The sequence below is a fragment of the Salvelinus alpinus genome, chromosome 30, assembly GCF_045679555.1.
Source record: "Salvelinus alpinus chromosome 30, SLU_Salpinus.1, whole genome shotgun sequence".
Lineage (NCBI taxonomy): Eukaryota > Metazoa > Chordata > Actinopteri > Salmoniformes > Salmonidae > Salvelinus > Salvelinus alpinus.
In genome coordinates this window covers 17,165,387-17,178,180 of record NC_092115.1, presented here as the reverse complement: position 1 = coordinate 17,178,180, position 12,794 = coordinate 17,165,387, and the positions used below count along the sequence as shown (strand labels likewise).

General features: G+C 41.5%; 1 protein-coding gene across 6 annotated transcripts; it reads right to left on the bottom strand.

Moving 5' to 3' along the window:
- Positions 1 to 188: 188 nt before the first annotated feature.
- LOC139560585 (putative nuclease HARBI1) lies at positions 189 to 4,576 on the bottom strand. Of its 6 annotated transcripts, none has more exons than XM_071377485.1 (10): positions 2,896 to 4,576; positions 2,744 to 2,805; positions 2,575 to 2,661; positions 2,446 to 2,487; positions 2,204 to 2,377; positions 2,089 to 2,124; positions 1,438 to 1,990; positions 1,253 to 1,368; positions 1,045 to 1,156; positions 189 to 950 (listed from the first exon to the last, which is right to left on the bottom strand). In XM_071377485.1, exons 7-10 carry the CDS (start codon positions 1,637 to 1,639, stop codon positions 580 to 582), a joined length of 801 nt encoding a protein of 266 aa, XP_071233586.1. In that variant the 5' UTR covers positions 1,640 to 1,990; positions 2,089 to 2,124; positions 2,204 to 2,377; positions 2,446 to 2,487; positions 2,575 to 2,661; positions 2,744 to 2,805; positions 2,896 to 4,576; the 3' UTR covers positions 189 to 579. The 6 variants fall into 6 exon arrangements, with proteins under 6 accessions (XP_071233586.1, XP_071233585.1, XP_071233587.1 ...); XM_071377484.1 differs by having other exon boundaries at positions 2,204 to 2,487; positions 2,896 to 3,072; positions 3,160 to 4,576; XM_071377486.1 differs by having other exon boundaries at positions 2,446 to 2,661.
- Between the last annotated feature and the right edge of the window lie 8,218 nt (positions 4,577 to 12,794).

Genomic DNA, 12,794 nt, shown 5'->3' with positions numbered 1-12,794 from the left:
GTATGGTTTCATAAACAAAGACATGCTGATGTGCCAGAATATTAAGTATCACATTGTCATAAGTATCAAAACTGTAAAAACAATATGTAGCTTTTCTGCAGAAAGAACCAGCCTCAAATTTATGACTTTATCCTTTTTCTTCAGTGTGGCCCTAGTACTCTGTCATATAAACAAATACACATTCCATATGAATATAAAAACACAATGTGTAACATTATGTTCCTTTATTGAATAAGGACAAAACAAAGCAGGTAAACCATCAGCTCCTTTCGAAACTGAAGTCACAGTGACTCTACAAGATGGAAAGCACAGAATCCAAGCATATTATACAAAATGATACATACACATTCAAAGGTCTGTATATAACACACCCTGCATGTCTGCACACTAAAATAAATGCAGGACAAATCCATACACATCAACTGAACAGACAAATGAATGGATGCAGTAGCCTCCCTGCAGCCTTGTATTACACACAGTATACCGCACAAACATCATAAGAGGCCAAATTCGTCAAAAAACGAACCCAAAAAAACCAAAATTCCAGGACATATTTAACCAAAATTGAAAGCACACATACTAACTAAAATAATTCAACACATATTGGTCCCTCAGCAGCCGACCACTGTCGTCATCAGGGAAGATTGCCGGATTGTCCCAGTCCATGGCTGGTGGCACTCTGGGGGCCCTCTCCTTCCTCAGGCAGGCCACATTGTGGAGGACAGCACAAGCCACAGTAATATCACATGCCCTAACAGGGCTGACCCTTAATTTGTGAAGGCAGTGAAAGCGTGCCTTCAGGAGGCCAAAGGTCATTTCAACTCTGGCCCTGGTCCTGGCATGGGCATGGTTGTAGGCCTGCTGTGCTTCCTGGGGGTCTGTGAAAGGTGTCAGGAGAAAAGGCTGGCAGCCATACCCCCTGTCTCCCAGCAACACACCAGAGAATTCACCTGTCAACACAAAATCTCATCATTACTACCTCATAAACACAGTGATATTCTTGACACAGCCATGATGGTTATAAATAGGGGTTGTGTGGCTTACCTTGTGATAGGCACTGATAGATTTCAGAGGCCCGAAAGATTCTGGAGTCATGGACTGAGCCAGGCCATTTTGCCACAACATTGCTGATCACACAGTCAGCATTGCAGACCATCTGAAATCATAAGATGAGGAATATTACACCAATCAATGCACATCACTGGCAATGCAGAGTGTTCGTCAATGGACAATATCAAAAAGTTATGTTCACCTGAACATTAATGCTGTGAAAGGATTTCCTATTCACAAAATCGGCCTCATGGGCACCTGAGGGGGCTTTTATCCTTATGTGTGTGCAGTCCACTGCACCAATGACATTGGGGAAACCTGTCACACAAAGTAATGAGTATCCTACTATGTGTTAACAGTTGTCCTGTAATTTGTAGATCCTCTTACCTGCAATCCTATAGAACTCCTCTTTGATGTCACAGAGTCTTCTGTGGCCAGGGAAGGAGATGAAGACATCTGCTAATGCTTTGATAGCCAGACACACACTCCTTATTGTGCGGCAAATTGTGGCCTTGTTCAGCTGTTCTGCATCCCCCACTGAGTACAGGAAGGCTCCACTAGCAAAAAAGCGCAAGGCCACACAAACCATTTGCTCCACACTCAGTGCATGGCTCCGTGCAGTGCGGTGCTTAATCCTGGGACCCAGTAGTCTGCATAGATACCTGATGCCATCTGCAGAAAACCTGTATCTTTCATATAGATGGTCATCAGGGAAGGCCAGTGGGTCCAACCGGTCCCTGAAGACCCTTTCGCCTGAAGGCTCTCCTCAGCACAAGTGCTTCTTCATCCACCACATCTCGCACGAATGGGCATGCCATTGTCAGAGCAGAAAGGAACACACAATTTTGGGCCTTCATATAGGCTAGTGGCCACACCTGGTGCTGGGGGGGTGGGCAAAAGAGGGCGATGCCTTATAACGATGACTTGGTTGTACTGATTGCTGGGAAAATAAAAAAAACCTTAGAAAGATGCCACCGTCCTGTGTGCTCACAATAAGAGCTCATATGTCATGGCTCACTTGACTTTACGAGAATATACCTAATTTTTATTTTGAGCTGTGTCATCTTCTTGGAGCTGGGGGAGGAAAGAAAAATAATGATTAATACATTTGTGTTACAGTTAGCATACAGTGTACATTGAAGGCATATCTCACCTCCCTCTCAAGTTTTTTTATTTCAAGGTCCAGTTTCCTAATTGTCCTCTTTTTTATTTCGGACTCCAGTGCAAGATTTTCCATCTTTTTCTTCTTGTACTGAATGTCTATGTCTGCCAGTTCTATTTGGCGCCGGAGGCGGTTGCCATACAACTTTCTGATAGCTTGTGAGCTCTGTGAACACAATACAATTAGCGCAGCTGGAATTTGGCAGGATGTGGTGTCCTTTTATTAATACGCACTATGTTGCCAGGCTGGTTTTCCCACTGTATAGCATCTGGGTCCTGTAAAAGAAATTAGATTTTTTGATTTTGATGAGGACTCCTCACCATTGTAGAGTAAATAGTACTTTCACAGTCTTAACATGATACCTCATGCCTTCTGGAATCCAGAGAGATGGTCTCCTCCTCATCATCGTCTCCATCATGTGCTGTTGCTGCTGCACTGGGGCCTTCACCCTATCACATTTAATCGGATTCATATTGAAGCTAGTAGACAAGACATGCCAGGCCTACAGTATGCCTTTGATGGAGTACTCACTGGATCAGCATCGTCTGGTGCTTGTGCTGGTGGCTCTAACAGGAACACAGTGCTGCCAGACACTGCAAGGCAATAGGTAAACCAAAGTCAGACAGTCCAAATTGATTCAATATGAATGTGGTTGTATCCCATGTAGAGATGGAAGGACATACCTTGAATGAAGCGGGTGGCATCTTGGGAGGAACCTATGCTCGTCTCTTTCCCCCCAGGGATCCCCTCTAAGACGGGCCTGCCTTTATTTAGCTCCAAGGCCATGTCCTCTGCTGGGGTAAGGTCAGCCTTTGGTGACCCACCACCCGTGCCTTGTCTGTGGGTATTCTTTTTCACTGCTAAAACAGTACAGACAATGTGTGAGCAGGCACCTTCTGGGTACAATATATGCTTGTGCTTTGTTAAATATTAGTCAGGGACCATACCATTCTGCAGAATGTTCTTGTATTTGATTTTGACCTGCTGCCATGTCCGTTTTGGCCCGTTCATGTTTAATCTACACACACACACACACACACACACACACACATTTAATGGAGTCACACTGCAAAAAATTACTTGGTATTTTTGTCTTGTTTTCAGTAAAAATATCAAAAAATTTATCATAGCTTTATACAGTGTGATGGAGTTACTTTACACAATTTCACTCATATCTGCAGTGCATTTCAATTAAAAATTTAACCGTTTCATAATTACAGTACAACTGCATTTTTGGAGATGTGAATTAAATATTTGAATTGTAATTGTGATGTTTCAGCGGAGCGGTGAGTGTGTAATTGTGCACTACTTACGCATTCAGGCGGTCTGCAATACTTAGCCACGCTTTATCACTGTGGCGGTGTTGCCTTTCTTCTTCATTATATCTTTTACCTCCTCGTATGCCTCCATGAGGATTTGTGCTTCCGACGGGGAAAAGTACGCGGCTCTAGTTGCCATGGTAAATCAGTTAATCTGTGATCTGTGGCGGGGTCTATTTGAGTGAGCCGTGAGCGCGCACCTATCCAGGATTGGTTTCACCTGGCTTAATGAATCCGTGTCTGCTCATCCTGGCTTGGTCTTTGTGCAACCAATTAAGCCTGGACGCACATGTTTTGGCTTCATTGAGCTCAGCTGAGTCATTTATCCCGGATGTCTTAATTCTACTTTTGTGCAACAGGCCCCTGGACCCGAACTTACATACAACGTGAAGAACGCATGAACCAGGAAACAGACTACATAAAACGAACAAAAACCGGAACAGTCCCGTGTGGCGTAACATACAGACACTGACACAGGAGACAATCACCCACAAACAAACAGTGAGAACAACCTACCTTAATATGACTCTCAATCAGAGGAAACGTCAAACACCTGCCTCTAATTGAGAGCCATACCAGGCAACCCAAAACCAACATAGAAACAGAAAACATAGACTGCCCACCCAAAACTCACGCCCTGACCATCAAACACATACAAAACAACAGAAAACAGGTCAGGAACGTGACAGTTTATACAGAATTCACTCTCATTTCATGTGAGGTTTGGATTGTAAACAGTGTAGACCTATAAAGAGTCAGGTCACTAGAAGGGTTGATATTAGTTGATGATTTGTCTGTCACCTTTTTGGATTGCTGGCACCTCATCTTCATTTGGGCTTGACATAATGAACTTTCTGAATGAGGAGACAAAATAAAGTTTATCAATGAAAACCATTTTCTTATCACCACTTCCTCAAAGAGACTGGCTTGTAACAAAGCTTTCGCCTTTGCAGCATTGTAGCATCGCATTGGTTCATAGGTGTGCCTGGCTTGTGTGCTGTATGCAGCATGTTGAAACTGTCAGAGACATTCAGAGGGAGCCAGGCTGATGCTGTATTATCAGATTAAGATTATGTCTAATATTCAGGGTTTTCTAAAACAGAGTTAATTCATGGGTCTGCGTGGGACTACGTGTGTAAGACGCTGCTGGGGGATAAAGATAACAATGTGGCATGTATTGTTTGTATGACCTATGCAGATCCCCTAAGCCACTAAGCATTAGATCAGGGAGCCAATACAACTCTTCAGGTGGAGCATCTAAAGAGGCCATACAACAGCAGCTTGTTTAGACATGATGCGGCTGAGTCTGAGTAATGACAGCATTCATAGGCCTGCTCAAAACAATGCGTCAAACCTAAGTTTACTAATCTGGACCATGCCAATCCTTGTGATATTCACACCGTCCCCCCAAAATCTCTCCTCCATCTCCAGTGTTAGAGCAACTACAATATAACATCTCAATTTCACCTGAAACCTTTCTCATTTGATCTGTCGCTAAATTTGAAAAGCTACTTTGCCCCCCCCCCCCCCCCCCTAGGGCAACCATAACCATAAAGCTTCTACAGAGCTGAAAATAAAACATTATCTTTGATGATAACGCTGCCAACACAACTTGCTAGATTCTTACTAAATGTGTACAGTGTGTCAATGTATTTTGGTTTGTCTTGTACATCATCATTGTGTCCAAGGTGACGTTCCTCAAGTTTGTGCTGTGTGGCAGTAAATTACAGAATAGTCTTTATATGTATCCATGCACAAGCAAAACATTTCAGTGGTTTCGATAATGTTGAGCATAAATTATGATAAGGCCTGATGTCGTTTTATATTGCTCCACCTAGTGCTGACTATTGCGCTGGTCATCTGAAATGATCGGTTGCAGATTTTAACGTATTTTAACCATCTGAATGTGCATTCTAATCCCAGAGACATGAAACATGGTCCTTACTACACCTGTCAGAACACAGCGACGCACAATACACTGTAAAACCATACACCTATAAAGGGAAAATCTGCAGCTCAAGCAATAACAAAGCCCGACACCGTTTAGTAAAACTTTGATGGATGTTGCTGGACAAATTTAACCACTCTCAATTCAATAGAAAGAGCTATGGGTGCAAGGACTGACTATCCATGATATCAAAATTATATCTTTAACCATGTTTTGAGGCTATATAGTGTTTGTTTACAATTACATTGTTTACAAACAATGAAGTAAAACCGGCTTGTATATTGAGTTATGATTGGGTACGACAGTTGAACTAAGCTCCTAAGGCAGCGTTTCTTAAAGTATGGGTCGCGGACCTGTTAATGGTGGGTCGCGACGTAAATGTATAATTATTTCATTAATTAATGGAATTTATTTGGCCAAGTGCAACTGCGCTCTCGGTTCAGTACGCTCTCTGCTCAGCAGAGATCTCTGCTCAGTTTGGTATCTGCGCGAGTAGGAGAGGGAGATGTCCGTGTGCTTCGCGGTTTACCGGATCTTTTTTCTGCAGTTTTGTTGAAGATCACTCCGCGGCCCACACGCTGCAGCGCTGTAGTTCAAGCCACTGACTTGTTATTCCCACTCGCCATCACTCACCGCTGTCATGGAATGGACTCATGCTAGACACAAGTTATGACTGAGCTCAATAGTCATGAAACGCAAAAACAGTTAGGACTTTTTGTCTCTTTCATACAAACTTCGAGAAATAACGAGGAGCGCCCACAATGTGTTTTGTGTGGGGAAGTGCTTAGTAATGAGTCTCTCAAAACGAACAAATTAATAAAACGACACGTCCTGACCAAACATCTAGGCACAACATGACGGTAAACCCAGGGAGTTCTTTCAGAACAGGGCAGAATGCTTCAGGAAACAGTGCTTCGAAAGTGGAAAAGTAAGTCAACTAGCAAGGCATTGTTGTCATTTTATAACATGATGATATGCAGAAATAAGGGAGTACTATCTTTCATAGTAGTAGATGTGAGTTTCTCTTTCAAACAATCCCCTGGCCTTTTAACGTTACACAGCTAATAGCTAACATTAGCCAAAGCAAGCTAACTAGCTACAGATAGTGCAACCCTAAGAAACAGTACAGATGAAAAATGATCAGGCCTACTGTACATTTTACTGTAGAAATGTTTGTTGAAAACACGTCTAGGTTGGAACTGTTGCTGTTAAAATAAAAGTAATCATTTTTATTCTGAACTGGAATAAACTGATTGAAGCAAGATGTTTTTTTTTAGACAAACACTCACAAAGTTCTGGGCTGTTCATCTACAGCAGGAAGCGGTCTCCTGCCTGACTGAGAAAGCAGTAGATGTTCTGATCCAGTTTGGCACCACATACATATGCAAGTCAGGGTTCTCAAGTACAGAAACAGTGTCAATGCTGAGCATGACCTCAGTGTTGCACTATCAAAACCTGAGCCCAGAATAGATGTGCTTGTTGAAATGTTCAACCAGCCACACACACCTCATTGGGACTGTGTGTATGTGTGTGTTTTCTGGTCTACATCTGTGTGATGTGATCAATCAGTTTATTCCAGTTCAGAATAAATAAATAAATAAATATTTTAACAGCAACAGTTCCAACCTAGACTTTCAATCAACAATAATTTCTACAGTAAGATGTACAGTAGGCCTGAATTGTTTTATCTGTACTGTTACTTCGGGTTGCACGGTCAACAATCCTGTGTGTGTGTGTGTGTGTGTGTGTGTGTTGTGTTATACATCTGTGTGATGTGATCAATCTGTTTATTCCAGTTCAGAATGAAATTATTTATTGTATTTTAACAGCAACAGTTCCAACCTAGACAGCTGTGTTTTTAATGGGGAAAAATAAACATGAAAATACATTTATGGGTATTTCACTGTTATTTGTTTTTGTCTATATTGCATTTTTTTCGGCATAAAGGCAATGAAATGTACCGATATTTACGTATAGTTGCATATTTTCCTTGGGTCATAGGAAAACACAGAATTTCTAATTTGGGTTCCTGGCTGAAAAAGTTTAAGAACCCCTGTCCTAAGGCATTTATTTATACGTTATATTCTTCAAGACTTAATGGGTATACAATATATCATTAATTTATAATTCCAAACATGGATGTAGCGACTAAGGAATCTAGCTTTAAAATGTTAAAATCTCACACACTGCAGAAACAGCATAGAGTATTCCAAACGTTTTCCACGTGTAATTTCTAACATTATGGAGGATCACTTTAGATTTGATCACATCTTTCATTACTTATTTCTCTTCTTCAATCCCAGTGGAGAATTAGACCACATCTTTCACTGCTCTATGTCAAATAGAATCAATATTAATCAATAGGATAGCAGACAGTCGTGCTCACCTGTGTGGTTAGCTGCACTTCCTTCCTGAGTCTCCCTAGTCCTGACCAGACGGGTTATCACTGATGTGTTGCAATGGGTTTCTTCTGAGGACAGCTGGGGAAGGCTGTGCAGGATTAATTAGAGATATTTTCATAGTGACAAGTAATATGGTGACGTGTATAATAGGCTCAGGAATTAGACCTGCTCAGTGTGTGTGTGTGTGTGTGTGTGTGTGTGTGTAAGAGAGAAACATGGAAAGAGCAACAGATGAGCTACACTACCGGTCAAAAGTTTTAGAACACCTACTCATTCAAGGGTTTTTCTTTATTTTTACTATTTTCTACATTGTAGAATAATAGTGAAGACATCATAACTATGAAAAAACACATATGGAATCATGTAGTAACCAAAAAAGTGTTAAACCAAGACATGGCGGTTGGAACCAAAAATCTCCAATTTGGACTCCAGACCAAAGGACAAATTTCCACCGGTCTAATGTCCATTGCTCGTGTTTCTTGGCCCAAGCAAGTCTCTTCTTATTATTGGTGTACTTTAGTAGTGGTTTCTTTGCAGCAATTTGACCATGAAGGCCTGATTCACGCAGTCTCCTCTGAACAGTTGATGTTGAGATATGTCTGTTACTTGAATTCTTAAGCATTTATTTGGGCTGCAATTTCTGAGGCTGGTCACTAATGAATTATCCTTTGCAGCAGAGGTAACTCTGGGTCTTTCATTCCTGTGGCGGTCCTCATGAGAGCCAGTTTCATCATAGTGCTTGATGGTTTTGGAGACTGCACTTGAAGAAACTTTCAAAGTTCTTGAAATGTTCCGTATTGACTGACCTTCAGTTCTTAAAGTAATGATGGCCTGTCATTTCTCTTTACTTATTTGAGCTGTTCTTGCCATAATATGAACTTGGTCTTTTACCAAATAGGGCTATCTTCTGTATACCCCCCCTACCTTGTCACTATACAACTGATTAGCTCAAACACATTAAGAAGGAAAGAAATTCCACAAATTAACTTTTAAGAAGGCACACCTATTAATTTAAATGCATTACAGGTGACTACCTCATGAAGCTGGTTGAGAGAATGCCAAGTGTGCAAAGCTCTCATCAAGACAAAGGGTGGCTATTTGAAGAATCTAAAATATAATTTTGATTTGTTTGTTTTTGGTTATTACATGATTCCATATGTGTTATTTCATAGTTTTGATGTCTTCACTATTATTCTACAATGTAGAAAATAGTAAAAATAAAGAAAAACCCTTGAATGAGTAGGTATTCTAAAACTTTTGACCGGTAGTGTATATTAACAGCTGTTAAGGGGGTGTAGATGAGATTTTTTTGTCAATATTAGCCCAATTCTGATCTTTTTTGTCAATATTGTCTGCGTTTACACAGGCAGCCAAATTCTGATATTTTTGCCAGTAATTGGTCTTTTGACCAATCAGATCAGATATTTTGTCAATAATTGGGCAAAAGATCAGAATTGGGCTCCCTGTGTAAACGCAGCCTATGTGATGTGCACTTTCTCAATGCATGTGCTTTTCAACACCGGCATTGTCATTCAAATGTATATTAGTGTGGACCACATCCTCAATCTTCAATCACATCACATCTTCAATCTGGGAACATTACATAATGTAGGCGTATTGTACACCATGCAAGAACATGACTACCTCATGGAGCTACCTCAGATTGTCTGCATGCGTATATTCATACATTTTAAAGGCTTATAGGGTCTTACAGTGTGTATTGTGCGTCACTGGGTTCTGATAGGTGTAATGACCATGTTTCATATCTCTGGGATTAGAATGCACGTTCAGATTAGAATTTGCAGTTGAAACAAAAACAAAACAGACACCCCGCCTATATATCAATTGATTCTTTAAGAATATAACTTATAAATGCCTTATTAGCTTAGTTCAACTGTCATACCCCATCAGAACCCAAAATACAGTAGTTTTAACCATGTTTTGAGGCTAAATAGTGTTTGTTTACAATTATAAACTGGGTGGTTCGAGCACTGAATGCTGGTTGGCTGACAGCCGTGGTATATCAGACCGTGTATCGCGGGTAATTTTGCTGCTCTAATTACGTTGGTAACCAGTTTATAATAGCAATAAGGCACCTCGGAGGTTTGTGGTGTATGGCCAATATACCACGGCTAAGGGCTTTATCCAGGCACTCTGCTTTGCGTCGTGCATAAGAACAGCCCTTAGCCGTGGTATATTGGCCATATACCACACCTCCTTGTGCATTATTGCTTAATTACATGATTTACAAACAATGGAGTAAAGCAGGCTTATGTTGGGTTCTGATGGGGTATGGCATTTCTAAGTTATATTCTTCAAGACTCAATGGGTATATATCATTAAGTCAAAAATGGATGTAGCAACTGCGGATTCTAGCTTTACAATAAATGTAACTAAAATTTGCAACCAATAATTTCAGATGACCAGCGCAATAGTCAGCTCTAGGTGGAGGTAAAACTCTGTTGTGTTAAACTAGGGGGAAGCTTGTCCATCAGTCTCTCTTGCAATATCTAGAAAGGAAATTGGGAAATTCTCTGGCCTCTGTTGCAGACTTTTTATATAACGAAGGTATCCATGAACATGCTATGCATTTTGTGAAATGTCTCATACTACAGGGATGGCATGTAGATTATAAGTTGCCGTTTCAATGCATGCCTTTCATACAAACACAAAACAACTCAATGCGCACAGTTTCTCTAGAGATTAATCAGATCCAGCCTGGGCTGTACGATGTAGTAGGGAGTAGTAGTTTCCAACAGGCCAATAATCAACATTGTTTCGACGTGGTAATTAACTACAATGACCATAATTCATTGCACATCTACCTGTCTGATCTATTACTTTTATGCCAGCTATGGAAGAGAGAAGAATGCGCGATTGTGAAGGTATATAGAGCAGCTGTTGCTTCGCGAGATATCTTTACCTGAAAATGCATGATCGAAGTGATTAATAGTTGGCATCATAAAAGTATGCCTTATTTACTTTGAATAACTACAAAATAATTATTTTGTCTGACAGCATAGGCAGCAGCTCTGTAGAGATGAGATGAGGACTTGGAATTATTTTTTTATTCTTATTATTTCACCTTTATTTAACCAGATCGGCCAGTTGAGAACAAGTTCTCATTTACAACTGCGACCTGGCCAAGATAAAGCAAAGCAGTGCAACAAAAACAACAACAGAGTTACACATAAACAAACGTACAGTCAATAACACAATATAAAAATCAATATACAGTGTGTGCAAATGTAGAAGAGTAGGGAGGTAAGGAAATAAATAAGCCAAGGAAGCGAAATAATTGCATTGCGTGCTACGGGTGGGTGTTGCTATCGTGACCAGTGAGCTGAGGTAAGGTGGGGCTTTACCTAGCATAGACTTATAGATGACCTGGAGTCAGTGGGTTTGGCGATGAATATGAAGCAAGTGCCAGCCAACGAGAGCATACAGGTCGCAGTGGTGGGTAGTATATGGGGCTTTGGTGACAAAACGGATGGCACTGTGATAGATTACATCCAGTTTTCTGAGTAGAGTGTTGGAGGCTATTTTGTAAATGACATCGCCGAAGTCAAGGATCGGTAGAATAGTCAGTTTTACGAGGGTATGTTTGGCAGCATGAGTGAAGGAGGCTTTGTTGCGAAATAGGAAGCCGATTCTAGATTTAATTTTGGATTGGAGATGCTTAATGTGAGTCTAAAAGGAGAGTTTACAGTCTAACCAGACACCTAGGTAGTTGTCCACATATTCTAAGTGAGAACCGTTCAGAGTAGTGATGCTAGTCGGGCGGGAGGGTGCGGGCAGCAATCGGTTGAAGAGCATTCACTTAGTTTTACTTGCATTTAAAAGCAGTTGGAGGCCTCGGAAGGAGTGTTGTATGGTATTGAAGCTTGTTTGGAGGTTTGTTAGCACAGTGTCCAAAGAAGGGCCAGATGTATACAGAATGGTGTTGTTTGCGTAGAGGTGGATCAGAGAATCACCAGCAGCAAGAGCAACATCATTGATATATACAGAGAAAAGAGTCGGCCTGAGAATTGATCTCTGTGGCACCCCCATAGAGACTGCCAGAGGTCCGGACAACAGGCCCTTCGATTTGACACACTGAACTCTATCTGAGAAGTACTTGGTGAACCAGGCGAGGCAGTCATTTGAGAAGCCAAGGCTATTGAGTCTGCCGATAAGAATGCGGTGATTGACAGAGTCGAAAGCATTGGCTAGGTCGATGAAGACGGCTGCACAGTACTGTCTATTATCGATGGCGGTTATGATATCATTTAGGACCTTGAGCGTGGCTGAGGTGCACCCATGACCAGCTCAGAAACCAGATTGCATAGTGGAGAAGGTACGGTGGGATTCGAAATGGTCGGTGATCTGTTTGTTAACTTGGCTTGCGAAGATTTTAGAAAGGCAGGGCAGGATGGATAAAGGTCTAAAACAATTTGGTTCTAGAGTGTCTCCCCCTTTGAAGAGGGGGATGACCGTGGCAGCTTTCCAATCTTTGGGGATCTCCGACGATACAAAAGAGAGGTTTGAATAGGCTAGTAATAGGGGTTGCAACAATTTCGGCGGATAATTTTATAAAGAGAGGGTCCAGATTGTCTAGCCCAGCTGATTTGTAGGGATCCAGATTTTGCAGCTCTTTCAGAACATCAGCTGTCTGGATTTGGGTGAAGAAGAAGCGGGGGGGAGGGGCTTGGGAAAGTTGCTGCAGGGGGTGCTGAGATGTTGGCCGAGGTAGGGGTAGCCAGGTGGAAAGCATGGCCAGCCGTAGAAAAATGCTTATTGAAATGATCAATTAATGTAGATTTATCGGTGGTGACAATGTTTCCTATCATCAATGCATTGGGCAGCTGGGAGGAGGTGCTCTTATTCCCCATAGACTTTAGTGTCCCAAAACTTTTTGGAATTAGGATGCAAAT

Excerpts from the sequence above, each read along its gene's own strand:
- LOC139560585 (XM_071377486.1), bottom strand. The coding sequence starts at position 1,639 with ATGGTTTGTGTGGCCTTGCGCTTTTTTGCTAGTGGAGCCTTCCTGTAC. Across the intron at positions 1,369-1,437 it reads GGAGTTCTATAGGATTGCAG|GTTTCCCCAATGTCATTGGT; the intron begins GTAAGAGGATCT and ends TTTGTGTGACAG. Across the intron at positions 951-1,044 it reads CTATCAGTGCCTATCACAAG|GTGAATTCTCTGGTGTGTTG; the intron begins GTAAGCCACACA and ends TTGTGTTGACAG.